Source organism: Hyperolius riggenbachi, chromosome 11 (assembly GCF_040937935.1).
Source record: "Hyperolius riggenbachi isolate aHypRig1 chromosome 11, aHypRig1.pri, whole genome shotgun sequence".
Classification (NCBI taxonomy): domain Eukaryota; kingdom Metazoa; phylum Chordata; class Amphibia; order Anura; family Hyperoliidae; genus Hyperolius; species Hyperolius riggenbachi.
The window spans coordinates 112928863-112956303 of NC_090656.1; the positions used below are offsets into that span (position 1 = coordinate 112928863).

The window sequence follows — 27441 nt, forward strand, 5'->3', positions numbered from 1 at the left end:
TACGTCACACATGATTCCACGTAAAAACGGCAGCGTTTGTCCGTGGACGAATCTGCAGTGTTGGCCGATAGCAGCTGACTGTTGGTAATAGAGAATTGCAATGGTAATAGGGCAAGTGCAGTGCGGTAAAAAGCAGCACCCTGCAGCGGGAAAACACACATTGCTCCTACTGCGCTGTGATGGGGCACTGGAAAGCATTATGTACATTGCCCCATGTGTTTTTGTGGTGCGGGAACAATGGTCGCTATTTTGGCAAATCATGTGACCCTGCCTTTATCCAAATGACTTATATTGTAATGTGATTTCAGGAAAAAATGAACACAATGCTGCTACATGTGCACCCCCCCCCCCCCCCCACTGCCTAGAGTTGGTGCAATCAGAGAAGCTTTTACAAATATGAATGTGGAAAATAATGCATGTATCGTATACTGTGATGTCATGTGGATCTGTGTGCAGCACTATATGTTACTATGCATGCAGCTATTTTGGGCTGAGAAAGATGGAGCTGCAGTATGTTTCATTAGTGGTCAGGAAGTCAGCTGTGTGTACCAAATGTCTTATTACAAAAAATATCTTATCACAAATCCACTGATAAGCCAAAACATTAAAGTGAACCCGAGGTCAGAGGTATATGGAGGCTGCCATATTTATTTCCTGTTAAATAATCCAGTTGCCTGGCAGCCCTGCTGATATATTTGGCTGCAGTAGTGTCTGAATAACACCAGAAACAATAATTCAGCTAATCTTGTCAGATCTGACAATTATGTCAGAAACACCTGATATGCTGCATGCTTGTTCACGGTCTATGGATAAAAGTGTTAAAGGCAGAGGATTAGGCAGCTGGTGTTGGTTCAAAGGAAATTAATATGGCAGCTTTCGTATCACTTTCACCTCAGGTTCACTTTAAGGGTATTTTTCACACTCACTGAAGCATTGCGCATCCATTAAAATATGTGGTGATTAAAAGTCACATTGCATGGTATGGTCTCCATTCACTAACCAGTGCTAACATAGTTAGCAAGTCTTAAGGCTTTGGACGTGCAAACTAGGGTGCTAAGTAGTTTGCACGTCCAAAGCTGTTAGTGATCGCGCGCAAAATTTAGCGGTGCGCCGATAACAAACATCGCACCACCCCTTTGGATGGTGCGACGTTTCGTGCCCACCTGTGCAACGTTATTGACGCACCGCGCAGCTTTAAACCTTGCGCGCCCGGTGGATCGCTCAAACTCACTCTTATCACGTGAACGACAGTCTGTACACACACCCGATTTAGCAGGCGAACGACTGAGCGATGGGTCGTTCAAACGACACGTCGTTCGCAAAAAACGGACGTGTGTATGGGCCTAAAGAATCGAATCAAACTCACTCTTATCACGCGAACGACAGTCTGTACACACACCCGATTTAGCGGGCGAACGACTGAACGACGGGTCGTTCTAACGACCCGTCGTTCGCACAAAACGGTCGTGTGTATGGGCCTAAAGAATCGAAAGTGAGATCGGAGAGGTTGGAAATTATCTATCGGATCATCTTATCAGCTTAAAAATGAACTGTGTATTCGCAGCATGACGAGACTTCCATGAGATCAGCCTAGATCGTGTAGCCCTCACTCTTTACATGAGTCAGTGAGCCTTGGATACCCATAATCCTGTTTCCAGTCCACTAATTGATCTACTTTATTTTACTTTTGATAAGTTGTGTCTAATGCATGCTGAGAATATCCCATGGGACCCCCTTTATTAAAGATGCTCTGACTCAGCCATCTAGTATTAACATCCCGGTCTTTGTCAAAGTCACTGAGGTCCTTATTCTTGACCTTTTTTTTCCTGATTTAAACATCTCACCTTCAATAACTCAGTGTTCACTTGCTGTCTAAGATATGAGATTTATTTCTGCTTTTAGCAGGTTTAAAGCAAAGCTGTACTGAAATAAACAGATGCCTAGGCAGAAGGAAGCCTCTTCTGGACCCCACCGTGGCCAGCCAGGTCCCTCTTGTTAACTTGGTTCTTCTAACCTCATGTGCCACATTTTCTGTACACTGCTGCATAATACCCTGACACTTTATAAATAAATTGTCATAGTAAATATCTCCTGAACTGAAAAGCAAGGGGAAAAAAGTGAGACTCCTCTGTTCTAATAATCCTGCTGTTCAGGAGTTAACGTGAGAGACATTATGCAAGCGCTGGATGTACTTCTTTTATTGCTTACAGGAAATTTCAGACCTCTTGAGAAATCTTTGTAACTGTTTATCCAAAGAGAAGAGACCCATGGAAGCATTTTGAAACTGATTTGGGGGATGATGGTAAGTTTGCGGGTGATAAATAGAGATGAGCGGGAACGCCTCTGGCCGTCTCCTGAGAATTTCCTCAAAATTTTTGCTTAAAGAGACTCCGTAACAAAAAATTCATCCGGTTTTCTTCCATCCTACAAGTTCCAAAATCTATTCTAATGTGTTTTGGCTTACTGCAGCACGTTCTACTATCACCATCTCTGTAATAAATCAACTTATCTCTCTCTTGTCAGACTTGTCAGCCTGTGTCTGGAAGGCTGCCAAGTTCTTCAGTGTTGTGGTTCTGTGATGCATCTCCCCCTTCCAGGCCCCTCTCTGCACACTGCCTGTGTGTTATTTAGATTAGTGCAGCTTCTCTCTTCTCTCTTATCTTTTACAAGCTGGATAAATCCTCCTCTGAGCTGGCTGGGCTTTCACATAATGAGGAATTACATACAGGCAGAGCTGTCTGCACTCTGCAGGAAGAAACAGCCTGACACTTCAGTGGAAGATGGCTGCAGGGGGGAAGAAACACACAAATGATCTCTTGAGATTAAAAAGGAAGGCTGTATACAGCCTGCTTGTGTATGAATGTATTTTCTATGTGTGGACATACTGTACATCAACCTACTTTCTGTTTTGGTGGCCATTTTGTTTGTTTATAACTGTTTTTAACCACTTTTAATGCGGTGGGGAGCAGCGAAATTGTGACAGAGGGTAATAGGAGATGTCCCCTAACGCACTGGTATGTTTACTTTTGTGCGATTTTAACATTACAGATTTTCTTTAAACAATTGCATTGAAGTCAAACTACCGTTAATAACAAAGCCCCCATAAACGCTACAATCCCTAAATGTGCTATGTAGGTTAAAGATAAACCGTAACCAAGAACTGAACTTCATCCCAATTAGTAGCTGATACTCCCTTTCTCACGAGACATCTATTCCTTTTCACAAACGGATCATTAGGGGATCTGTATGGCTGATTTTGTGGTGAAACCCCTCCCTCTGTGTGATGTCAGCGCCTCACAGCTCTGAGGTCCTGACATCACACTGTGGGAGCCTTGTTGCATTGTGGGAAATAACAGCTGTTTCCAACTGCCAAAAAAAGCAAGCAGCATCTCCTTCCAGTGACATCACTTGCCAGCAGTAAAAATGTTACCATATGATATTTGTCTGAATGTAAATCAGGGAGAGTAGAGATTTTACAATGGTCAAACAGTCACTGATTAAATCATTTATACACAATTATTGTAAAAATTAAGCACTTTTTTATTACATTATTTTCACTCGAGTTCCTCTTCAAAGTGTACCCAAGGCAGATATCCATGTGCCAAATGGGACAAAGAGGCATGTTCACTTCCTAATGCCATACGCCTTTGTGCTCTCTCCGGCCGCTCTTTGTGCTCTCTGCACCCTCCTGAACCCCCCTGAATCTACCGACAAGCAGCTTGTTAGTAGACTAATGGGGAAGGGGTGTCCTGGATCAAGTAGTATCATTTTTTTTAGCTTTTTTACACGGCTCGGGTTAGCCTACGAATGCAATTTTACCAAGTGTGACCCCTTGCCTAATGCTGGGAATACATGGCTCGATTCTGAGCCATTTAGATGGCTCAATAGATAATTTCCGACATGTCCAATCTCCCGCCCGATCGTTTCGCCACTCAATTCCGGATTAAAGTGAATGGAAAAAGATAAGAAAAAGAGCGGAAGATAAGAGAATTGACTGCGGAATAGAGCGGCTAATCGATCGAGCGGCAAAATCGAGCCGTGTATGCCCAGCATAATGCTTTTGTATCAGCCAGCTAGTAGAAGGACCAGGGTAGATGTATCCTGCCAGCACATCTGACCATCTTTTTAAGCTATGTGCACACGCTAGTCTGAACTCGGCCATGGCAAATGATAAAGATCGCCTCGGCCGAGTATCGTGAGTCAATCCAGCGTGTGTACATTATAATGTTAATAACTATTAGCAGGTCTCTTCTCAGGTTCCTAAGTACAGTTGTTATGCACCTTTCTGTCAATAGACATAGGTTGTAGGTTGATGCAGGCAATTGTAATGCAACAATGGAACAATTGATCTCTGTGTGGAGAGAAACTCACATCTGATAAACACCAGAATGCAATTAATGGTAAGAAAATCCTCAGGTGGTTTGCATTGTTCTCTGCTGATCGCACTGAGATAAGCAGGAACCAAGCATCCTGCACAATGGGGAGCTTCCCCTGCATATGCAGTAGATGTAGCTATTATTATAAGAAGGAATACAGTTCAGTAATGGATCTGAAGCTGGACACAGACAGGATATTTGGCATAATCAGAGGAATATTTCATTAGTGGCACCACTTAATGGATCTTGAGAGGAAGAGGGGTATAAAGATAAATATTACGATTTTCAAAACCTTCTGTTCTTTCCCCTGAGATAAGCCAGTGTCTGCAGTTACCACACTCCCTCCTCTTTACTCCATTGACATACACTTGAATGTGTGGGTGGGCCAAGTTCAAATTTTTGTGTGAGACTTCCAACAGAGATCAGATGGCACCCAATCCTTCAGGGCATTCCAGAAGTCTGCCAGGGAGTGGAAATAGTCAGAGCAGACATAGAAGCCACTATGGGTTCCAGGACCAGGTGGGGGCCCAGTCTGTCCCTAACTAACCTTGCGGATATCAGTGGATAAGTATCCAGGCTGCTGAGCCTGAAGGTAAAGTGGGCTGAGTATTGCAGTTCTAATATGGAGTAACTCCCCTGCAGGAAGTGACATCACTGGTCTGAAGGCCCTGTAGCATAAGTATGTCTATATATTGTACTGGAAGGGCATGCCGTCTAGTAAAGATTTATTGCAGGCTCTGTATCCGTGGAGGGCAACTCTCAGGGCCCGTTTCCACTAGCCGCAGCGCAGCTGCGAGATGCACGGCGGCACTTCCTGGTCTGCGACTACGCAGACGAATCCCGGCTGTGGGATTCGCTGCCTCCCGCACGAAAAAATGCTGCAAAGTTGGCCAAATTGCTAAGGCAAGCGATTCGGACGGCGGCAGGATTATCCATTACGGCAGAGTTTCCCCACGCGATTTGCTTGCGGGTAATCTGCGCATTCTTACCGACTTCCACAGCAGAAGAAATGGGCCCTCACAGTTTGTGCACTGCTGATATATGCAGTTATATTCAGTCGGGAAGGTGTTGCCTAGCGCTTAAAGTGGACCTGACCTCTTGCACAGGATAGAAGGAAAATACTTCAGAAATATACCTTCTATATAACAAGTTGTAATTTGATCTCTCCTTTGCCACGGCAGAGCAGCTAGTTTGTATACACAGGATGTTAACCCTATGTCTGCTTCCAGGGAAGCAGGAAGTAGACACACTGCACATTTATTGCAAGATTTGTATCCACTGTAACAAAGACATTTTTTTAAGTGTTATTATGCTGTTGCATATATTTTAGAGCAAAGAGGAAGTTCAGAGTTCAGGTCTGCTTTAAGGGCCCTATTAAAATTCTTTCATTACTTATGCCTCTGCAGAATCACACCCATCAACACAAATGCTTGGCTAAGCATCCACATTTAGTATACCTCTAGAGCAGTGAGCAGCTGCCAAAGCTCTATTTTGGCTAATGACAATAACTGGAACACATTTTTCTAACTTGACCAGTCATTACCCCAGCAATGGTCTAGTGCAGGGCAGCTGATACATCCACAATTTAAGTGCGCACCTGCCTATACTATTCAGCACAGAAGAATGCCATGAAATGGATAGCAACAAAGAGGTCATGTGACCATTAACTCTACATTAATATAACAGTGAGGTTGCTTTTCATCTCGGAAAGTTATTTTCTATTTTATTTGTGGTATCATGATTTCTAGAAAGGCGACTTTAGGGCCCGTTTACACTAAGGGCGTTTTTGCCCTTTTTTCCAGCACAGGCAATTTTCAAAATTGCCCTAAAAACACTTGTGCAATGATTCCCTATGAGAGAGTTCCCATCTGAGCGGTTCGTTTCGGATCCGCTCAGCAAAGCGCTGCCTGTACCTTTTTTGAGGTGATTCCGCCTCAATGGGAGGTATAGGGAAAACGCAAAACGCTCACAAAATGGCTTTGTGCAGCGATTGCATTTGCATTTTTACAAATAAATAGATTGTATTTATTATTTTCTGGGTCAAAGAGTTCACTTCCTGACTTGCGTCAGGGAGTGAATTAAAAAAACGCTCTGGAAAAGCGCTTAGAAAAGCACTTTTAACAAAAATGCACCATCCACCCATGTGCCGAGAATCGAAAAAAAAAATAGCTTCAAGAAACGCCCAACGTGAACGCTAGGCGATTGGAATGCAATGTGAAGGTACATTAATGTCTACAAGGTAGATTAATGTCTTCCTCAGTCTCATAGTAATTTTGAGTGTGGAGTCGCACTTGCTTGGCTTCCATCAATTTCAGATGGTCAGGTGTGCAGATCTAATAGTCCCGGACACCATGGGACTCAAACTGTGGCAAATGAAGAGAAAGATCCGCACCACCTTCAGAAAAGCTTAGTCTGTTTTATTGGAAAAAAACATACAAATTTAAAAAGAACTTTAAGGCAGGACAGTCCACTGTTTCGGGCTCCTGCCCATCTTCATGCTGCCTAGTTCTGAAGTAACATACAAAAACACCAACATATATACAGAGAAACAACCAATCACTGAGTATATACTAATTAGAGGACCTGATGGGAAACAGCCTATTTACATATCTAGTTGGAGGTGTGACTAGATATGTAAATAGGCTGTTTCCCATCAGGTCCTCTAATTAGTATATACTCAGTGATTGGTTGTTTCTCTGTATATATGTTGGTGTTTTTGTATGTTACTTCAGAACTAGGCAGCATGAAGATGGGCAGGAGCCCGAAACAGTGGACTGTCCTGCCTTAAAGTTCTTTTTAAATTTGTATGTTTTTTTCCAATAAAACAGACTAAGCTTTTCTGAAGGTGGTGCGGATCTTTCTCTTCATTTTCCTCAGTCTCATAGGCAGTTCAGCAGCCCACAATCAAGACCTGAGTAAACAAACACTTGTGCTAAAAAACCATTGTTATCACCCAGCTGCTAACCAACACAAAAGCCCATTGTTAACACTAAGCATAGCAAGTAGTACAGCACCAGAAATCTCCACATTTGTTTTTGACATCAATATCATAGTGCTGTATGCACAGAAATATAGTCCGCAAATGATTTCCAAAATATTGAGTTTCTCCAACTATCACTTCCCTAACACTTTAATCTAATATCTTATCTAATAATGACCTTCATTCATGACCATTACATAATGCTAATATTAGCCACTCACCAATGAATAACTTTTACCCCTACCTTCCGCCTAATACCAACCTTAACCCCTTACTAACTTTGCCCTCCTTCTTCCTGTAGACTTACAATTCTCCACCAGACCCTAAGGGCTGGTTCGCGCCTACGATCAGCAAAGCGCTACTCTTAGGCTACTTACACACCAGGACGTTGCGTTAGAGGGGACGTTAAGGTCGCATAACGTGCCCCTAACGCAACGCATAGTGGTGCGGGAGAGGATGTTAGAGTGAGCCGCGTTAGGCGGCTCTATCCGCATAAGGTCTACCAGAGTGGCGCTGATTGGCCGGCGGGACCTCGTGATGCGGAGTGAGACACTGCGCATCACGTGGTCCCACCGGCCAATCAGCAGCCGCCAGCGCATATTAAGTAGCCATGTGCGCGGCTACTGTAGCGGCATCTCCCCGCCTCCTCTTGCCCCCCACTGAGCATGTGCAAACAGTCTAACGCGGCTTAAGCCGCTCAGAACGCACAGTACGCTGCACTTTGCCCGAACGTGCAGCGTTACTGTGTAACGCAACGTGGGCAGTGTGAACAGCATCATTGACTTTGTAGTGCTGTGCGGTGGGCTGCGTTACAGGTTGCACTAACGTGCGCCTGTAATGTCCTGGTGTGTAAGTAGCCTTAATGTACCCCTATGGATACAATTACACTGCCTGAACTTTTTCATGCTTGTGAGTAGCGCTATTTTTATACTATTGTCCTTAATAAAGGTTTTACACTATAGTAGTTTCATCCAGTTGCAGTGGGCTGTGAACTTTTTTCTGGATGAAGTGGAGGGAGTAAATATCAACATTTGAGGACCGGACACATATATGCTGAGAAGCTGTCTGTGAGTGGGGCAGCCATTATGAAAGGTGAGCACGGTCCCTGCAGGTGGTGGGGCCAAAGTGTATATAAGCGGTGGTCCCCATAAGACTTAGCACGGTGATAATATTATATTTTTGGCAGTGGTCTCCCTCCACAACACCTAAAGCAGCCTATGCAATGATTTTTTGGTTTTTTCATATATATACCTTATCTGCCTGTGAGTACCTCTGGGAGGTATAAGGAAGTGGATGATCGTTTGGTTGGAACCATCATGCTATTTGAGCTGTCTGTGGGGTCTAGGCAGCCATAGCCCAAGGTGAGAGCGGTCCCTATAGGTGCTGGAGCACACAGATACGGTGTTACCATTTAAAGACTGCACGGGCCATATTTGGTGGAAGATTTAAAGTTGAACTGATAGTCTATGCGATTAAGTTTTTTCTTCTTTTTTCCGTTTGAGGTCACTGGAAGTGAAGAGTGGAGTTGAACAAAAACTCGGTGGCTGTTTGGCCAGGAACTGTATTCTGTTTTAGTGAACTGTGAGGCAGCGCAGAGTTTATAAATTTTAACAAATCGCAAAATGTCACCCGCCGAATTGCGATCGTGGACCCGAAGGCAATGGCCGGGAAGCGGCAGGCAAGCGCCGAATGTGAACCGGCCCTAACCCTAATTTTTAAAATGAAGTGATCCCTTCAGCTAAACTATCAGTAAAATATAAATCTATCTCCAGTCACAGAGATGAGACTGAATAGAGTTAGGCTGAAATCCAGTAGCTTTTTATTACATGTAATTGTGTTAATTAAAACCAGTAACTGGCATACGAAAAGTGCTGCAGAACCCTAAGGCTCTCTAAAATGTATAGGCTATAGGTTTACTATACACCAGCTGTTCTGCATGTGTGTTTGGCCTTTAGGGGCACAAAGAGAAGATTTGCATATTTAAGAGTGATGCATCATGGGAAACTACACTTGCTCACTAAGGCCCAGTGCACACCAAAAACCTCTAGCAGATCTGCAAAATGCTAGAGGTTTTGAAGCAGATTTCAGAGCGATTCTAGGCATGTTTTCTAAACATGCCTAGCGTTTTTTGGAGCGTTTTTGTCTAGCACATTTCAAATATTGTTACAGTAAAGCTGTTACTGAACAGCTTCTGTAACAAAAATGCCTGGAAAACTGCTCTGATCTAGCGTTTTTCAGAGCGGTTTTCCACTTTCCTATACTTTTACATTGAGGCAGAAACGCCTCAGAAATCTAAAAAATGCTGCAGCACCCGAGTTGTGTTTGTGGAAAAATCAAACCTCTATGGTGTGCACCATCCCATTCACTTTCATTAGCCAAGCGGTTTCCCCCCTGCGGTTTTCCCCCTTCCCTTTGAAAAACGCTTCAGAACTGCTCTGGTGTGCACCAGCCCTTAAAGCTGAATTATAGCAAACACCTTCTGTTTGAAAAAGGCAAATTTTATCATCACTTTTTTAGTAAAAGGGTTGGTCTCTTTTAGCCCTTTATACTCTTATGCACTTTTTGCGTACTCCATAGTGTACTGTCACTGCCACCAGTGATTACTCACTCCACCCTTCTAGTTCTGGACTTACCAGGGTAGCATGTTCTTTTGTTTACATCTTCAGCAGAGGGAGGGGTTCTTCGGCAATATAGGTACTTGGGCAATATTTATTTCTGTAACACGTAAGTTTACCAGTATCTGGGCTATGCGATTCAGGAACTAGTGGTACAATTTACTTGCACTCCTTTTTTATGTTTATGCGTATTTCTTTCTTTTAGTGCTTTCTGTGGTCAGTTCCCATCTTTCACCTCATATTACAGTATATGGTCAGTTTATATTCTAATAATTTATTACTATGAAACATATCTTGGTCAGGAGAGTGATGGCCCATTATGCTGGAGATGAAGCTGGAGACCCCTGATTGAGACAGGTGTAATCTCTATAAGCCCTTGCCTTCATGGTGATCCTCCTTTGTAGAATATACTACCCAAGTCTGGGTCCATCGTTTCAACCGTTATTTATTTTCCTAGAGTTCCAGAGACTTGTCTCTCTCAATAGTGTTCCTATGGAAGGCGCTGCTGGTTGACATGGGGAGCCAGTGGTTTAGCAATAGGGGTTGCAGAGGTAGCGACCGCATCGGGCCCTTGGGCCAGAGTGGCCCCATGAGGCCCTTCCAAAACCAAAGTATAAGCTGTTTATTGGTCGTGTGGTGATAATAATCACTTCTATAGATGCTTTGAATGGTAGTAATCATTATCAAACTGTTCCCCATCCTCTTTTTGCACCTCTAATACTGTAGATGACCTTGCAGGTTTTGTTGCGCCGTATCAAGTGCTACGTATAGAGTGCTTGGGGGGCCCCAATGTAAAACTTGCACTGGGGCCCATAGCTCCATAGCTACGCCACTATGGGGAGCATCTGGATAGGATATTTTCGTTTTCAGATGCTTTCTACTGTTCTGGGAAATCAGTTATACGGAACTTCACCATACAGTGCAGGAGCTGCAATTCTGAACCTGAATTATGGCCCCATGAGTGTAGAGAATCAAAATGAGAGTCCTGAGGAGAATCCTGGTAGGTTATAACCTTCTAGGATTGAAGATATTATTAGAGCAGGGATGTTGAACTCCAGTCCTCTAGTGCCGAGGTCATCACACATTTTTAGCACATCTCAAATTAATTGATGGGACTAAATCAAGAAAGGTTCATCAAGTAGAATCCATTTCTCAGTCCATCCTAAACACTGGCATGGACATAGCCCTTAGGGACTGGAGTTGGACACCCGCCTTGTGCACGGCAGCACAGCAAAATAAATAGTGTGAATGCACCCTTAAACTCCCAATAATTAGAGGGAGTTTGAGCGTGTGTTCACACTAATCATTTTGCATTGAGCTGTGTTGCCACATGTGAACTCACTGCCCTAAAGTCTTACGCACAATGAATAGAGCGTAATGCATTGCATGTAATGTATTGCATTCCGCTCTACCCATGGTGCAGTATGTACGTTATTCTGATTACCGCAGTTTAGTGAACACCTCCCACATATTTTATAGCAGGACCATGATTTTCCCACTGTCATCAATTATGAAGGAGCTCCAACCCACATTTCCCTGCTGTCCTGACAAATGGTGTAGCAATAGAGGGTGCAAAGTTTGAGACAGCCCCTGAGCATCTGGGCCAGATGGAACTCCAAGGACCTTTCCACAGCCACAACATTAGCTCCTCACTGGTGATATGATAATAGTGACCACCTCTACACGGGCTTTGTTGTCAAATATACAGTACTGTGCCGTCAGTCTCCTACAGGTGTGGTTAGATGACGCTTTAAGGGAGCCAAGCACCACTTTTTTCCTGGTTTCTAATAGCTATAGGAGCTGCCATGTTCCACCCTCACCTTCTAGCTGCCCATTATTTATCCAGGGGAAGATGTGAAGATAGCATCTGTGACTACTCTAAGCTATTTGCAGCATAGTGTTTTAAACCCCCCCCCCCCACAAACACACACCTCCACCACCACCACAACCGCCGATGAAAGCTTTTGCTTGCTCTCGGCTATTGTGTGCAATAACGTAATTACGTACATCAGTCCTTCACTGCCTGAAACTGCCAGCTGGTGGCTGGATTGTGTAATGGTTAAGGGCTCTGCCACTGACGCAGGAGACCAGGGTTCGAATCTTGGCTCTGCCTGTTCAGTAAGCCAGCACCTATTCAGTAGGAGACCTTAGGCAAGTCTCCCTAACACTGCTACTGCCTATAGAGCGCGCCCTAGTGGCTGCTGCTCTGGCGCTTTGAGTCCGCCAGGAGAAAAGTGCGATATAAATGTTATTTGTCTTGTCTTGTCTTGTCTTGAAACCTCTGCAGTCAGGTAGGCCTCAGAAGTAAGGTAATAAAATCCTCTGCTTAACTTTTAAATGGGAAAAAAGTTGAACTTACCTGGGGCCTCTAATGGTCCCTCACAGACATCCTGGGAGCAGCGTACTGCGCAGGCGCAGTACGGTCTGTGTATGCGCAGTACGCTCCCGGTGATGTCAGCGGGAACGAGGACACAGCCGCATTTGTGAATGCCAGAAGTGAACCAGCAGCGGGGACCAGAGGATCAGTGAGCGGCTGCGCGGGCACAGAACGTCTGCAGGGGACCATTAGAAGCCCCAGGTAAATTCAACCCTTTTCCCCATAGCCCCCTACAGTACTCCTTTAAGGTTTTTTTTTATTAATGAGCCACATTGTGAACATGCATATTTCATATCATATTGAAATGGCCTGGGTGCTAAAAATGGTGCTCGGTTCACTTTAAAGGTTTGTGGTGATGTATACAATAATTGTCTGCTGACCAAGCCATTGTATACTATTATATTTTTATTTACTTGCTTGGGTTATGTCTTCTGTGTTTGGTAAACCCCTAATAAAAATGGTCTGCGGCCTTTAAAATGCAAAGTCCCTGTGCCGTCTCATTTATTTGTGTTAGTAATGTGAACCAAGTATATGGAAAAGTGTTCTGTTGACTTCCCATGCAATGGCAATGGCGCTACTCAACAGCATTCAATCAAACCCCCAAGCGCCTGGTCCATCTGCACTGAATAGAGCCAAAATCAATCAGGGCTAGACTGCTGTGTAAGCATCCATGTACCTTAAACTCCAGTCTGCTTTTAATTAGGTTTAACACAGAAACCTGTTACTATAATACGCAAGACTGTGGATTGCCATAATGAGCTACATTATATGACACAGTGACACACTAGAACTTTTACCACAGAAAAACAGCACTTCATGCCAAATGTGCACATATGGTTGTATCTGAATGACATAATGTTACAACCATGCAGTGACACGCAGTTCTGCTGCGCGCGGCACAAGGACCTACACTGTGTCTCTGAGTGTAGACCACTGGAATGCCGCCAGAACATTTATCACCGACGGCTTCTTTAGGGGGGTTTACAGAAAGATTAAAGATGGATAAACAGACCTCACAGTGTCACTCTGCTTCATTCCGGCAAGCTAGTTTTCAATTGCTGGCTGCTGAATCACAGGCATTGTGCCAGGCAGCTCTGCTTTCTTCCACTGAGCTACTCCAGGCCCGATATAAGCTCACAAATTATTAATATTGCAGTACAGCCCATTTAGATAAGTGCCATTATAGCCATAGTTCAACACAGTAGTTCCATTTACCACCACTCTGTTGCTGCTGCCTGACACTATTATTATTATTATTGATCAACCAAAATATTACAAGCACCTGCCTACTATTGTTTAGCTCCAGTTTGTGTCAGCAAAACAGCTCCGACCCATTAAGGTGTGAACTTTACAAGCCCCCTAAAGGGCGTACATCCACAAAAAAAAAGCCTGGGAATTTGGGCACCCAGTAATGCTGATTAGTGAAATATTGGTATTAAATACTGATATTTTACTATGGCTAAAGCTAACTCTACTCTCACACAGAACCCTACCCCCTGATGCTTAACCCCCCCCCCCCTTACACACACACATACACAGTACCTGCCTAATGCCTAAGCCTAACCCCCCCCCCCCCCTACCTACCTAATGCCTATAGGTCCATACACACGTCGGATTTTTGCGAACGACGGGTCGTTTGAACGTCCCGTCGTTCAGCCGTCCGCACGCCAAATCGGGCGTGTGTACAGACTGTCGTTCGGGTGATAAGACTGGGCTTGAGCGATCCACCCAGCGGATCGCTCAACACCAGTCTTATCACCCAAACAACGGTCTGTACACACGCTCGATTTGGCGTGTGGACGACTAAACGACGGGACATTCAAATGACCCGTCGTTCGCAAAAATCCGACGTGTGCATGGGCCTTAACTCTAACCCCCCCCCCCCCCCCCATGAGCACACACTACCTGTCTAATGCCTGACAATTAACCCCCCCCCCTTTCCTGCACACACTACCTGCCTAATGCCTATCCCTAACTTCTTCCCTCCTCCCCACACACACTATCTGCCTAATGCCTAACCCTAAATTCTCCGCCCCCCCCCTTGCACAAACTACCTGCAAAATGCCTAACCCTAACCCCCCCTGCACACACTATCTGCCTAATGCCTAACCGTAAATTCTCCCCTCCTCCCCCGCACACACTACCTGCCTAAACCTAATCCCCCCACACACACTACCTGCCTAATGCCTAACCCTAACTCCCACACACACACACATACACATTACCTACATAATGCCGAAACCTATTTGCCCCCTCACCGCACACACACACACATACTACCTGCCTAATGCCTAAACCTAACCCCCCCCTGCACACATACCCTACCTACCTAAATCTATCTCCCCCCCCCCTCACCACCACACACACTACCTCACTAATGCCTACAGATATCCCCTCCCCCCCCCCCCCACCACTCCCTACCTAATGCCTAAACCTAACCTAACCCCTTCCCCCCCCCCCCCACACACACACACACAAACACTCCCTGCCTAATGCCTAAACCTAACCTAACCTAACCCCCCCCCCCCCACACACACACACACACACACACACAAACACTCACTGCCTAATGCCTAAACCTAACCTAACACCTAACACACACTACCTGCCCAATGCCTAAATCTAAACTCACAACCCCCCTCCTCCAATCTGGATGGCTTCGAGATTTGGGCAGCAGCAGACATGGAGCGGTGGCAAAATTGGAAACGGCCACAGTCCCAGTGGAAACCAGAAATGAATACACCTAATCTTATGTATGGTTTAATTGTGTAGACAATTAAAATGTAATAAAAGATTTCTTTCTCTTTTTTTGGGATACAATGGGGAAACATATAACAAGTCCACAAATTCTTACTTCTGTCCTTACGTACCAGTTAGAAAGATTGCCTTTTACTTCCTGATATGCCAGTCAGCGACCATTCTTGCAACTTATGTGTGGTTTATTTTACATCTCCCACTTGCCTTCTCATTTAGTGAGAGGTAAAAGCCCACATCCTAGACTCGGGTTGTATTTTGGTGTTTTTTTGTATACCGGATTGGTCGTTTATTGATACGTCTATGTATATGACGATTGACGCTTCCGGGTATATACACCTACGATTTTACGCATGTGACGCGTGCGCATTGTTCTATGCATGCATATTTTTGCCGTATTTTACGCGTACATCATGCGTCTGACGTTATTGGACTGTGGGCTGTTCATTTTTGACCATTGGTCAGCATTTTTATGTTTACTTGATGGGGATTGGTGCTACTGAGCGGGAGCAGTTCCCCATCAGGTCCTCTTGCAAGTGGGAGTGGTTTTGGAAGTAGACTTTGATAGGATTGGTTGGCAACAGGGCATCCTAGTCATTTTTGATTGGCTCCCTAGTGGAGCAACCACTGTATAAGGCTGCTGTGAGTGTCTATATTCAGAGAGCATTTGGACTTGATAAAGAGAGGCGCTCATCATCATCGTTTTCTGTCCTATTTGCTGTATCCTACTTTATGCCTTAAATAAAAGAGGTTAATACAAACTTGAAGACAGTTCTGGGTCCCTTCTCTTCGCACCTCCTGATTTCCAACATACTTTTACCAAAAGTAGAAAATTAGGAGTATAATCATTGCATCGCAGACAGCCCCAAGAACTGAACTCATGTTTTATCACTTCCCTAGACTGTTTTTTTTTTTTTTTTTTTTTAAACAAATGAATTTTTATTGTTTAAATAGAAACAATATAATATAGGGAAATACCCTGGGAAGAGGGTTATGCAAAACACTTTAAAAAAGGGTTATGCATAAACCATAACCATACAACTGACCCGAACTCTTGCACAGGACAGAAGGAAAACAGAGAAATGTACCCTGTATGTATTTAGAGAGTTTATCCTGTTTAATTCCCCCTCCCCTGTGACTAATCACAACAGTAATTTGATCTCTCAGCTGTGTCAGCTGGCTGCCACAGCAAATCAGATAATTTGTAAACACAGGATGTTAACCCTATGTCTGCTTGCATTAAAGCAGGAAGTAGACACACTGCAGATTTATTGCAGGGTTTGTATCAGATGCAACGAAGAAATGTTTTTCTTTAAAGGTTACTATGCTTTTGCTTATCTTTTAGAACAGAGGGGAAGTTCTGAGTTCAGGTCTTTGATTGCTATCTGTTTCCTCATCAGTCATCACAGAGATCTGCCTTTACTTTCTGTTCATGGTAAACCTATTAATGGTACAAGAAGTAAATGAAGCAATTCCATGTGAAACAAGAACTTGGAACAGAAAAGCAAAAATCCCAGGTGCAGCTATGATATTCATTTTGCAATGCATGCTAAGCTTTCTGATCAAAGTTTCACTTCATTCACTTATGCTGGGAATACACGTTTCGTTTTTGCCTTCGTTTAAACCTTCGTTTCGATTGTGCCTTTTGTCCTTTTCGATCCCGAAATAATCGACCGTACGGTTAATATCACCACCCACGGTTTCGTTTTTTTTTCCGATTCTGATGGTTTCGTTTTTCCAATGATCGAAGGCTGCAAAGAAACGAAACGTAGTACAGGGACGGACGGCATAAACGAATATATAATCGATCTGAACAGCCATCAAGCCTACCAATGGCTCGATTAGATGGATAAAGAGAGATGATATCAAACATGTTCGATCACTAGTCGTTCGTTTTTGGGGTCTATTAATCGAAACTATAATGAGATTATGACTATTTTCACGTACGTTTTTAACACTTGATTCGTTTACCGAACGAATCGAAGGCTAAAAAGAAGGCAAAAACGAAACGTGTATTCCCAGCATTACTGGGTATTGGGCACCTAGTTAAGATTAGGTGATTCCCCCTAATAACCCCTCCCGAAGAGCAATTAATATCCCCCCTCCCTCCGTGTCACCTAATCTTAAAGAGACACTGAAGCGGAAAAAAAAATATGATATAGTGAATTGGTTGTGTACTATGAATAATTACTAGAAGATTAGCAGCAAAGAAAATATTCTCATACTTTTATTTTCAGGTATATAGTGTTTTTTCTAACATTGCATCATTCTATAATATGTGCAGATTATACAACACTCAGCATTTAAAATGAGTCCTTCAGAGCAGTCTGTGAAGTAATGACCTCTCCTCTAGCAGAGGAAAAGTAAACAGTTCACTTACAGTTGAGATAATAAAAGTCAGATAACAGCCCTCTCCACGACTAAAGGGGCCCATACACTCAGCCGATTTTCTGGCCGACCGATCGATCCCGATCGATCGATTGCAAATCGGTTGGCCAATCGACCGATCGATGGCCGATTTCGATCGATTTCGATGGATTTTCATCGAACTGGCAGGGTGGAAAATTTAGGTCGATCTGATGAGATTGCTTATCAGTTTGCATTGGCCTTAATGGAACTCTGATGGCAAAAAAATGCCATCAGATCGAATTTCAATAGATTTCAAACTGAAATCTATTGGAATTCTATCCTGGTAAAAAATGTTCTAAAAACGCATCAGATAGATCATCAGATGCATTTCTTATCTATCTGCTGCCAATCTGACGAGTGTATGGGCACCTTAAGACTAAAGCAGCCCATACACTCAGCCGATTTTCTGGCCGACCGATCGATCCCGATCGATCGATCAATCGATTGCAAATCGGTTGGCCAATCGACCGATCGACGGCCGATTTCGATCGATTTCGATGGATTTCCATCGAACTTGCAGGGTGGAAAATTTAGGTCGATCTGATGAGATTGCTTATCAGTTTGCATTGGCCTTAATGGAAATCTGATGGCAAAAAAATGCCATCAGATCGAATTTCAATAGATTTCAAACTGAAATCTATTGGAATTCTATCCTGGTAAAAAATGTTCTAAAAACGCATCAGATAGATCATCAGATGCATTTCTTATCTATCTGCTGCCAATCTGACGAGTGTATGGGCACCTTAAGTTGGAGAGTTGGAGAGTTAATGGCTTGTTTGCATAGAGATAACAACTGGAGTTTCTTAACTCTTCCTGTACTTGAAACAATTAGACTGATGTATCTGATCTTAATGTTTTATTTCTTAGCTGTACTACACATACAAATCATAATATCATCATTTTTTTTTTCGCTTCAGTGTCTCTTTAACACCCCCCCCCCCACACACACCCACACCCACACCCACACATACACACACAACAAAGATGGTCGCCCGCTATGCAAACTGCGGTTTCTAATAGTGCCCATTATTAGTAGCCACAGTTCTCATAGCAGCTGGCCCATAGCAGGCACCCATTTTTGTTGCACTTTTTTTTAGCTGCTTCGCCTCTAAAGTAACGGACGCCTCCGGGTATATACGCCTACAATTTTATTGGGGTTCAATTCCCAGCAGATAAATCGAATCAGCAGGGAATTGTATTAGATAATTGATGAGTGTATGGGAATCTTTACAGGCAGCAAAACATTTCCGTATACAAACATGCATAATTTCCAGTGTTAGGTACAAAAAGCTCAATGATTTTCAACAGGCTGTAGCAACTAATGCAGATTTTTTGCACATTTATTGTCCGGAAATCGGACACAGTGGAAACAGGCCCTCAGATAACACAACTGCAGATCAATATGCTAAATGTCTCATCTACTGTACTCTACACAAGGTCCTATATTAGCCACACGTTTCAGTTGTGAACATTCAGATCTAATAAAATGATGTCATCTATGTAAAGTCAAGCTGACACATTAATACTGATCAATAAATTGTGATCATTTTAAAAATGTGATTGATCAAAGATGACTTTGAAATCATTCAAACAATCATTTTCTATCTTATTGTGATTATTATAAAATGGATATTTGAAGAAGACTGCATTAAAATCTATACATTTGTGGCCAGCGTTTAGTGAGTTACTTGATCCACCTTCTGGCAGCAAGTCGTAAATGTGAATTGTGCAAGTCTTATTTCCCAGTAGCCTGATTAACATATGTAAATAATCAGTTTGACACATAATAGATAAAATATGTTATCCAGGGTCTGACCGCTACAACTTCCTTTTATGGCCACTACGGTATACCTATGTGCAACCCAATAGGTGGGTAACTCCTCCCACACTGGTACACCCCCCAACATTCCATCACATCCTCCCCTCATTCCCCTGCTGGCATCCTTCCTTCCTCCTCTCTTGGGTCCTCATCAGCATTCGCCTCTCAGCATCACTCCTGCCTCCTCAGCCCATTCATTCCTTCACAAAGCCCAATTTCACCAGAGTGCCCCATTATTGTCATGCCGCTTCACCCCCTTCAAAGTACTAGTGGCTATTGCTTCATCCACCACCCCTCTAAGTATACAGCTGCCAGGGACATACTGCTGCTGGGTATTCAGCGTCAGTACCACATGCTTTCATACAGGACATACATAAGTGAGAGAATATTAGCACATTAAAAAAATAAAAATCAAAGAGTTGGTGTTTGAGCTGAAAATCAGGAGCATATCTGAGGAATTAGACTGTCCCGGGTTGGGAAAGTAAGAATTGTCCCTGGAATTTAGCTTAGTGATGTGACAGCCTCCCAGCTTCCCTGCTCACCTCAGTAGATTCTGCAGGCTCTTCTTGCCGGAATCTCTTCTTAGAATAGAGGTGGACATCCTCCAGCAGCTCAGTCTTCACCTTCTTTTCTTCCTACTCCTATTGTTTGTATGTAGGCTCCCCTCACAGCCCTCCCACTCTATACCTTCCCCTTATCAGCTCCCCTCTGATCACTAAGTCTGTGCCTATCACTTCTGCTTTCTTTGTCAGTATCCCAATGTCATTATTGTCCCTCAGCCTCCCCTTTATGTGAGTCTCTACTGCTCTCCCCTCTAGTCCTGCTCTCTTTTTTTCAGGAAGTTTTAGCAGCTGCTTTCCCTCCTTTTGTTTTCCAGCTCTCTCCCCCTCCTCATGTGTTGGGAAGTCAGGGGGAGATGATATGAGGTAAGAGGAAGCAGGACCCTCCCTGCCCCTGTGTTTGGGGAAGGGGAGGGGGGTGACAATATGTCACTGTCTCTGTCTCCCCCCTCAGACATTCTCAGGGGGAGTCCCCATTATCACAGTGAGCATATTTTCCCTCATGCTACATCTGTGTAGGGTTCTCTGTTATTCATGTATCTGTGTCCTCTTATCATTCCTCAGCACTGTTTCATAATGTATATAGAACAACAAAGACATTGATTTTCTGAGCCCCCCTCCCAGTGTCCCCATCACCCAACCTATTGCTGTGATTTCCAGCCAGACTGTGCAATACGTCCAGTTGGTTTTTATGTCAGGGAGATATATAGCACCTCTGCATTATTCATTGCTATTGTTCAATCTGTTCCTCTATTTCCATCCCATAAAAATATTTTCCTTTCAGCTTTTTCTCCACAGAAGGTACACGCTGTGTCATTTTCCCTTCACTAAAATACTTATGTAAAGCAGACTGAAATGTAAGTACGGCAGCTCAGCATTTAGCCAAGTCTGTATGTGTTCAAGCCCTCACCTCATACATTTGTGCAGCAACAAAATTAAGAATCAAAATATAACAAATGTCTTGAATGGCCCTTGTTTTAGTGGCACTGCAATGCACATTGGGCTGGCATACATTGAGGGTCCTTTTCCTCTAAGAAACATGATTGCGCTGTAATGCGATTGGGTTTCTTTCTATTTACACTACCATGATGCCTCTGAGATCCGACGGGTGAATGTCGTGATTGCGTTAGCGTTTTGTGAGGGGGAAAAAACACAGGGTACAATGGCACAGCTGGCCGAATCTCTTGCGTTAGCGATTTGGCTGACATTGCCATCCGAAATGGTGCGGGAGGCTGCGAATTCCGTAGCCATATATAGCACGGCTGATGGGATTCGTCTCAGTATCTGCACACCAGGAAGTGACGCCGCGCGTCTCGCAGACGCGTGCGTCACTAGTGGAAATGGGCCCTTAGTGATACCGATATTTTGCTAAAGCTGAACTTAACCCTATTTTCACACAAGACCTTCCCTCTACCAATGCCTAACCCTAACCAACCCGTCTGTGGATGCTTAACCTTAACCCCCAACGACTAACCTTAAAATTCCCGGACACATAACTTACCCCCTCACACATGCCTAACCTTAAAGTCCCCCCTGCAAACAGTTTTAGGGAGTTTACATTACTGCCCATCTAAACAAAGCCTATGGCTGGGCGCACACTTGTGATGTGCAATATTGCACACATGACAACATTGCGTTTCACTGTGCTCGCATTTCCATGTGCATTTTTCTGCTTGTGATTTTCAATTGTTAATATTTTTCCATACATTTTATCCCACAACTTTAAAATACAATTGTTTATGAAAGCTCGCCACGTATGGGAGTAAGCAGGCCACAAGCATTTTTCCCCGCAGCACAAATGCAAACTTGGAAACGACAACAAACTCACCACCTATCAATCAAAGCCCCAAACCAGTGTCGACATATATTACATTCAGCAGGTTTCCACAATGAAAAATGTAATCATATTAATTGAAATGCTAATTACTGTATTTTTGGACTATAAGACCTAAAAGTGGGGAAAAAAAGACAGTGCATCTTATAGTCCAAATGCAGGGAGTTCCTAGCTTGTGAACGCCTGCCAATACGAACCTCCAACCCACCGTTATGTCGGGGACTCCCTGTACTGTGCCCATTCAGAGAAGGACACGGGGACAAACAGAGGACTTAGGGGGACACAAAGGGGCATAGAGGAGGACACAATAGGACAGAGGGGGACACAGGAGGACACAAGGGAGACAGAGATGGACAGAGGGAGACACAAGAGGTACAAGGGGGCATGAGGTACAAAGGGGGCATAATCCACAAGATGCTCCAGTCCTTCACCATGGATGCACCAGGTTTAGTGTATATTTTATATATGTCTTATGGTCAGGAGCGTCTTATAGTCTAAAAAATACGGAATTTCCAAAGGCAATACTTATAATCCTCTATAATAAAACCTAACTGTCCCTGCGTCATCCTGTTTCCCTGTCTGTGTGTCCCTGGCTTTTTTGTACTGAGCATGTGCGCAGCCAGGGCAGTTAGGCCCGTTACACATCAGAAACGTGCAGGAGAACGGCTTCTGCACGCGTTGCGGCGTTGCGTCTGGAAACTCCGGTGCGACGCTGAGTAGCGGCGGTAGTAGTTAATTAACCCGAAGGGTAAACGGCGATTCCCGACGATAAAATGCGCCGGGATGCGTCGTATCACAACGTATCGAAACGCAGCATCGGGTGTGAAAGGTAAAAGGAAAGTCTATGGACTTTCCTTTTACCTTGGTTAACGCAAAGTATAGACCTTGCGTTAAAACGCATAAAAAGGGCTCTGGTGTGAAAGAGCCCTTAGGACACAGGGCCGGACCTGACAGTTTGCTGTGTGTGGTTCACAGAGGTTTTCATTGCATTGTGGGAAATAACAGCTTTTTCCAACTGCCAAGCAAGCAGCATCTCCCTGTGTGCATATACTTCAGACAGTGGTGGGGAACGAGCAAGTGGGAGGCGTATGTGCGCGCATTGAGGGGGGTAGCCCGTTTTTTAACAGGCGGGCCTTTTTACTAGTTTACAATGATCAACATGACAACTTTGAGGCTAAGTTCACAGTTGACGTTGTGTTTTTGGTGCGACGTTAAGGTCGCACTGCAGGTAGTAACGCAACGCAAAAGCATAATGTTTTAGTACACGTTATACTATATTGCGTTGCATTTAGCTGTCATTTCAATGCGCCTCAACGTCGCATCAAATGCGCCATTATCGTGGCATCCTGATGCGCTCAAAACGGTGAATGCGTTAGTTTTTTTTTTTTATTAAGAACAAAATCCACTGAGCATGTGCAAACACAGTAACGCAGCCCATAATGTGCCAAACGCACTGCAAGCACTACTTTTACAGAACGTGCTGCGTTACACTATAACGCAACGCATGCACTGTGAATGTAGCATTGACTTTGCATTGCAGTGCGTTTGTACACATTAGAAAGGGCTATAACGTGCGACTTTAACGTCGCACTGTGAACCTACCCTCAGAGTTTGTCTTATTCCATTTTGGGTGTAGCTGAGCTCTAAAGACACAGATTTCATGTAATGTAGGCCAGTTATTCATTTTTTAAAACTATGCATGTGTGAGCAACAAGATCAATGCAGAATACTATATAATGGGACACAGGTACCAGATTCGTGGGCCGAATCTGGCCCTCAGCCCTCGCAAAATGTCATTCATTTAATCGCGGACATGTATCCAAATGGCGAAGTTGCTGAAACAAATGCTTATTGTGAAAAAAGTAATTCGAAAAATTGTGCAAAAAGTTGGGATGTGGGTACCAGCCTTTAGGCTTACCAAGCATTCATTTTATGTAAAACAGATCCATGAAAACTGCTCCAATTTCCATTCCACAGGATCAGTTTCCATTCACTTGAGTCCATTTCCCCAGCCCCCCCCCCCCCCTTCCTCAGACCCCCATCACCAAAGCAGATTTTGCTGGCTAGAAAACTCCCTTTTTGCCCAGTGTGTTTTTTAGCATTTGTTTCTCATTGTCTCCCATGCAGTACTTCAGCCCCAGTTTCCAGTTCACTGGGCTCTGCTGTCCGAAAGTGTGAACCGACCCTTACTGCACTGCAGATAACAGCACCCTGCCTTCCCCAAAAACATTACATTTTAATAGACAATTTAGAGTGTGCTTGATATTTTGTCCCCCTCTGTGATTGAGTTTGACACTCCTGCAACATGACAAGTCACTGATGGGCTCAGTAGCAGACTCCTGGTAATATGGACAGTGCTTGTTGTTCTGTGCAGCACAAATGTGCAGTGGCATTCAGGGTGTGTTCAAAGAATGGGAAAAGCATTGTTTGCCAACATCTGAGAAGCAATCCAGTAAAAATGTGCGTAACTTTAATCTGATCTGACGTGGGTTCTTACATTTTATTTGGTAATTGTTTGGATTTGTTTAGTGATCACTCATTTTATTTTAGTCACTTATTTGCAAACTTGAATTCACATTATTTATACATTTGGCAGTGGCGTAGCTAAGGAGTTGTGGGCCCCGATGCAAGTTTTATAATGCGGCCCCCCAAGCACTCCATAGATAGCAATTGATACGGCCGGCACACCAAAACCTGCCAATGGCAACTACAGTGTCTGAAGTGCAAGTACGAGATGGGGAACAGTTTGTTAATGATTACCACTATTCAAAGCATCTATAGAAGTGATTATTATGAGCACAGGACCAATAGAGAGCTAATACTGTAGTTGGGGGGCCCTTCGGGGCCCCTCTGGCCCAAGGACCCCGATGTGGTCGTAACCTCTGCAACCCCTATTGCTACGCCCCTCACATTATTTATACATTTGGTACAATGGAGAGTCTAGCACATGCGAAGCGGCAAATAATAATACCCCGGAACCGTCAGCAGGATATCCAGACTGACGGATCATCTTGTCTGATTTCCAGCCGAGTCCATTGTTCTCCCTTCCGCTTTATCATGTGCTACGTTTTGTAGCCACTGTGTAAATGCAATATATTGTTTATTAACTTCTGATATCTATGTTTCTTGACGACTAAAACCAAATATCATCCAAATGGATTCACTATGATGGATAGGTCTAAATGGTCGATAATCAGGGTTTGTCGGTGTATTTTCATGTCAATGTGCCTTTTTTTTTCTCTGACAATATGGGCGACATATTGTTTCTTGTTCATATCGGACAAAGCCAGTCTAGTGTGTGTATTGAGCTTAAAGTGAACATGAACCATGTAAAATCATTTAAAATAAACAAATGATGTACCTGCAAATAAGTATTACATACTTACCTCGCTGTCAGTTCCTCTCAGATTCTCACCATTTTCTTCTTACAATGATTCCTTCCAGTTCTGACAAAATGTTGTCATAACTGAAATATATCAGTTGCTGCCAGTTATAACTCAAAGGAAAACTGATGAAGGTAATGTCCACGTTTTATTATACTGAAGGAGGCGCTGCACTAATATATAAATCAATCTTAACACTAGTGGGAATTTGTTTACGCACAAAAAATATACCCACAAATGCATCCACCAAATTTCTTCCTGCTGCTACCTTAATATTAGGTGGGGGTACCCAAACCCTACACCTTAAGAATAGAGAACATATACTATAGATTAAAGGAGCGCTGGACATAAAAAGGATCAAAAGATACTGCTCATATGTATTTTTATTTCATTTCAAGCAAAGAATACAAGTTAAAATGTGGTGTATATATATATATATATATATATATACACACACACACACACACACACACACACACACCATCTACTCACTCACACCGTACACACCCTTGTCGGGGCTACCTGATGTCTTAAAAATGTATGTAAAAAAATATACATATAAAACTATATACCTATATATATCAAGATTCGAGGGATCTTAAAATAACTCTCCAATAGGATTCTAAAAAAATCCAGATGCTCTATAGTGTCAATAGGAGTATATATATATATATTGCCACCTTAAAAAATCACTTACCGTAGATGGCACACGCTGAACATGCAAAACATTTTTTTTTGTACGGAAACTGTAAAAAATGTTTTGCATCTTCAGCGTGTGCCATCTAAGTGATTTTTTAAGGTGGCAATATATATATACTCCTATTGACACTATAGAGCAGGGCTTTTCAACCTGTGGTACACGTACCACCAGTGGTACTTTGCTGTTAGCCAGGTGGTACACTCCAAGTTTGCCTGCCACTTAATTGCCCACCTGCCACTTGTCCTGGTCTTTGCTGTGCTGCCCTGTGGCATACTTCAGACCTCAGATCAGCGGTGAGGAGACAGGTGAACTTCCAGTATTTGAAGTGTACGCAACATCACCGTGCACCGCTTGCCTGGCTGTCTCTTTACTGCGGCCAGGTTAGCACTGATCTGAGGTCTGAACTATTTTTGCAGGGCAGTAATAATGGCAATCTCTATGCTAGCAATCTAATTTGAATCCTTTTCCCCACCAATGCCTCTTGCTATTCCCCTCCCATATGCACCCACCCTTTTCTTAAATTCTTGATATATATAGGTATATATTTTTATATGTATATTTTTTTACATACATTTTTTAAGACATCAGGTAGCCCCCACAAGGGTGTGTACGGTGTGAGTAATGTCCACATTTCCCTATGGCTCAAGTGGCCGATATTACAGTTTAACAGTGTGCTGACTAGGAAGCTGTTATGGGGTAATGGCCATTTTCAATATGGAGGACGGATAATTCCATTGATCACAGTGGACAAACAGGACGCAGGAGAGGAAAAAGAGATCGATGAGTTGACTACACAGGAGGTAGGTATGACGTGTGTGTGTGTGTTTATTTTGACTTTTAATTTTCGGTTCATGTTTGCTTTAACAATTAGAGAAGTATAGACCACTTTGTCAGCTGAGCCAGTATGGGTGGGCAAACTGCTTGCCATCTGCTGCCGAACTGAGAGTTTATAATCCAGCAGGGTATTTACATTTGTGAGTCAGTGATATGTTTCACAAAGTATATGCAGAGCTATGCAATCTATATATTTTCCTAAATCATGGCTGAAAACTGCATTCATTCCAAAGTGATGAGTCAAACTCTTCTGGACGGCTTTGTAAAGTCTTGTGAAGAATGGCTAGACCAGCACTCACAGTCCGCTAATGTATGTCCATGCTAATATGGAGTAGAGAGGGCCATAGAGGTCACTGGGTCACACTGCACTGCATGCTTTATCTGCATCTGGATTTGATAACCTTGGGTTAGGGAAGCCTCATTATATGCATGTCATGGTCTGTTTTTTTGTTTAGCTCTTATCAGGTTAAAAAGTTTAGTTTTGGAAACAAGTACATAAAGAAGAGTCATCTGCACATTCACTCAGCACTTTATAGGCGCGTACACACACCGTATTTTTGCAAACGACGAGTCCTTCAGACCCTCCCGCGGGGCGGTCGTTCTGCCGACAGTTGCACGTGAGTACAAGCTGTCGGCAGATTGATAAGACTGTTTTTGACTGATCTGCTCGGATGCAAAAGTATGGCCTGTGTACGCTCCTTATGAATAGCCCGTAAATTTCATGCTAATATACGTATCGATTTTCCCTGGCAGGTTTGTTTGCAGAGATTGATGCCCCAACATGGCTGCCCAATTGAAAT

At 43.5% G+C, this 27441-nt stretch overlaps 1 protein-coding gene across 2 annotated transcripts in view; it reads right to left on the reverse strand.

The window, feature by feature from the left end:
- Positions 1-27441, reverse strand: part of LSP1 (lymphocyte specific protein 1) — a 129813-nt gene that overhangs the window by 67069 nt on the left and 35303 nt on the right. The window contains exon 1 of one of the 2 annotated variants that reach the window (XM_068260457.1): positions 19873-20176. The exons of the other annotated variant lie outside the window; for it this stretch is intronic. Coding sequence (XP_068116558.1) covers positions 19873-19931 — 59 coding nt within the window. The 5' untranslated portion in view covers positions 19932-20176. Of the gene's footprint in view, positions 1-19872; positions 20177-27441 lie in introns of those variants that run through there. 2 annotated transcript variants of the gene reach the window in all.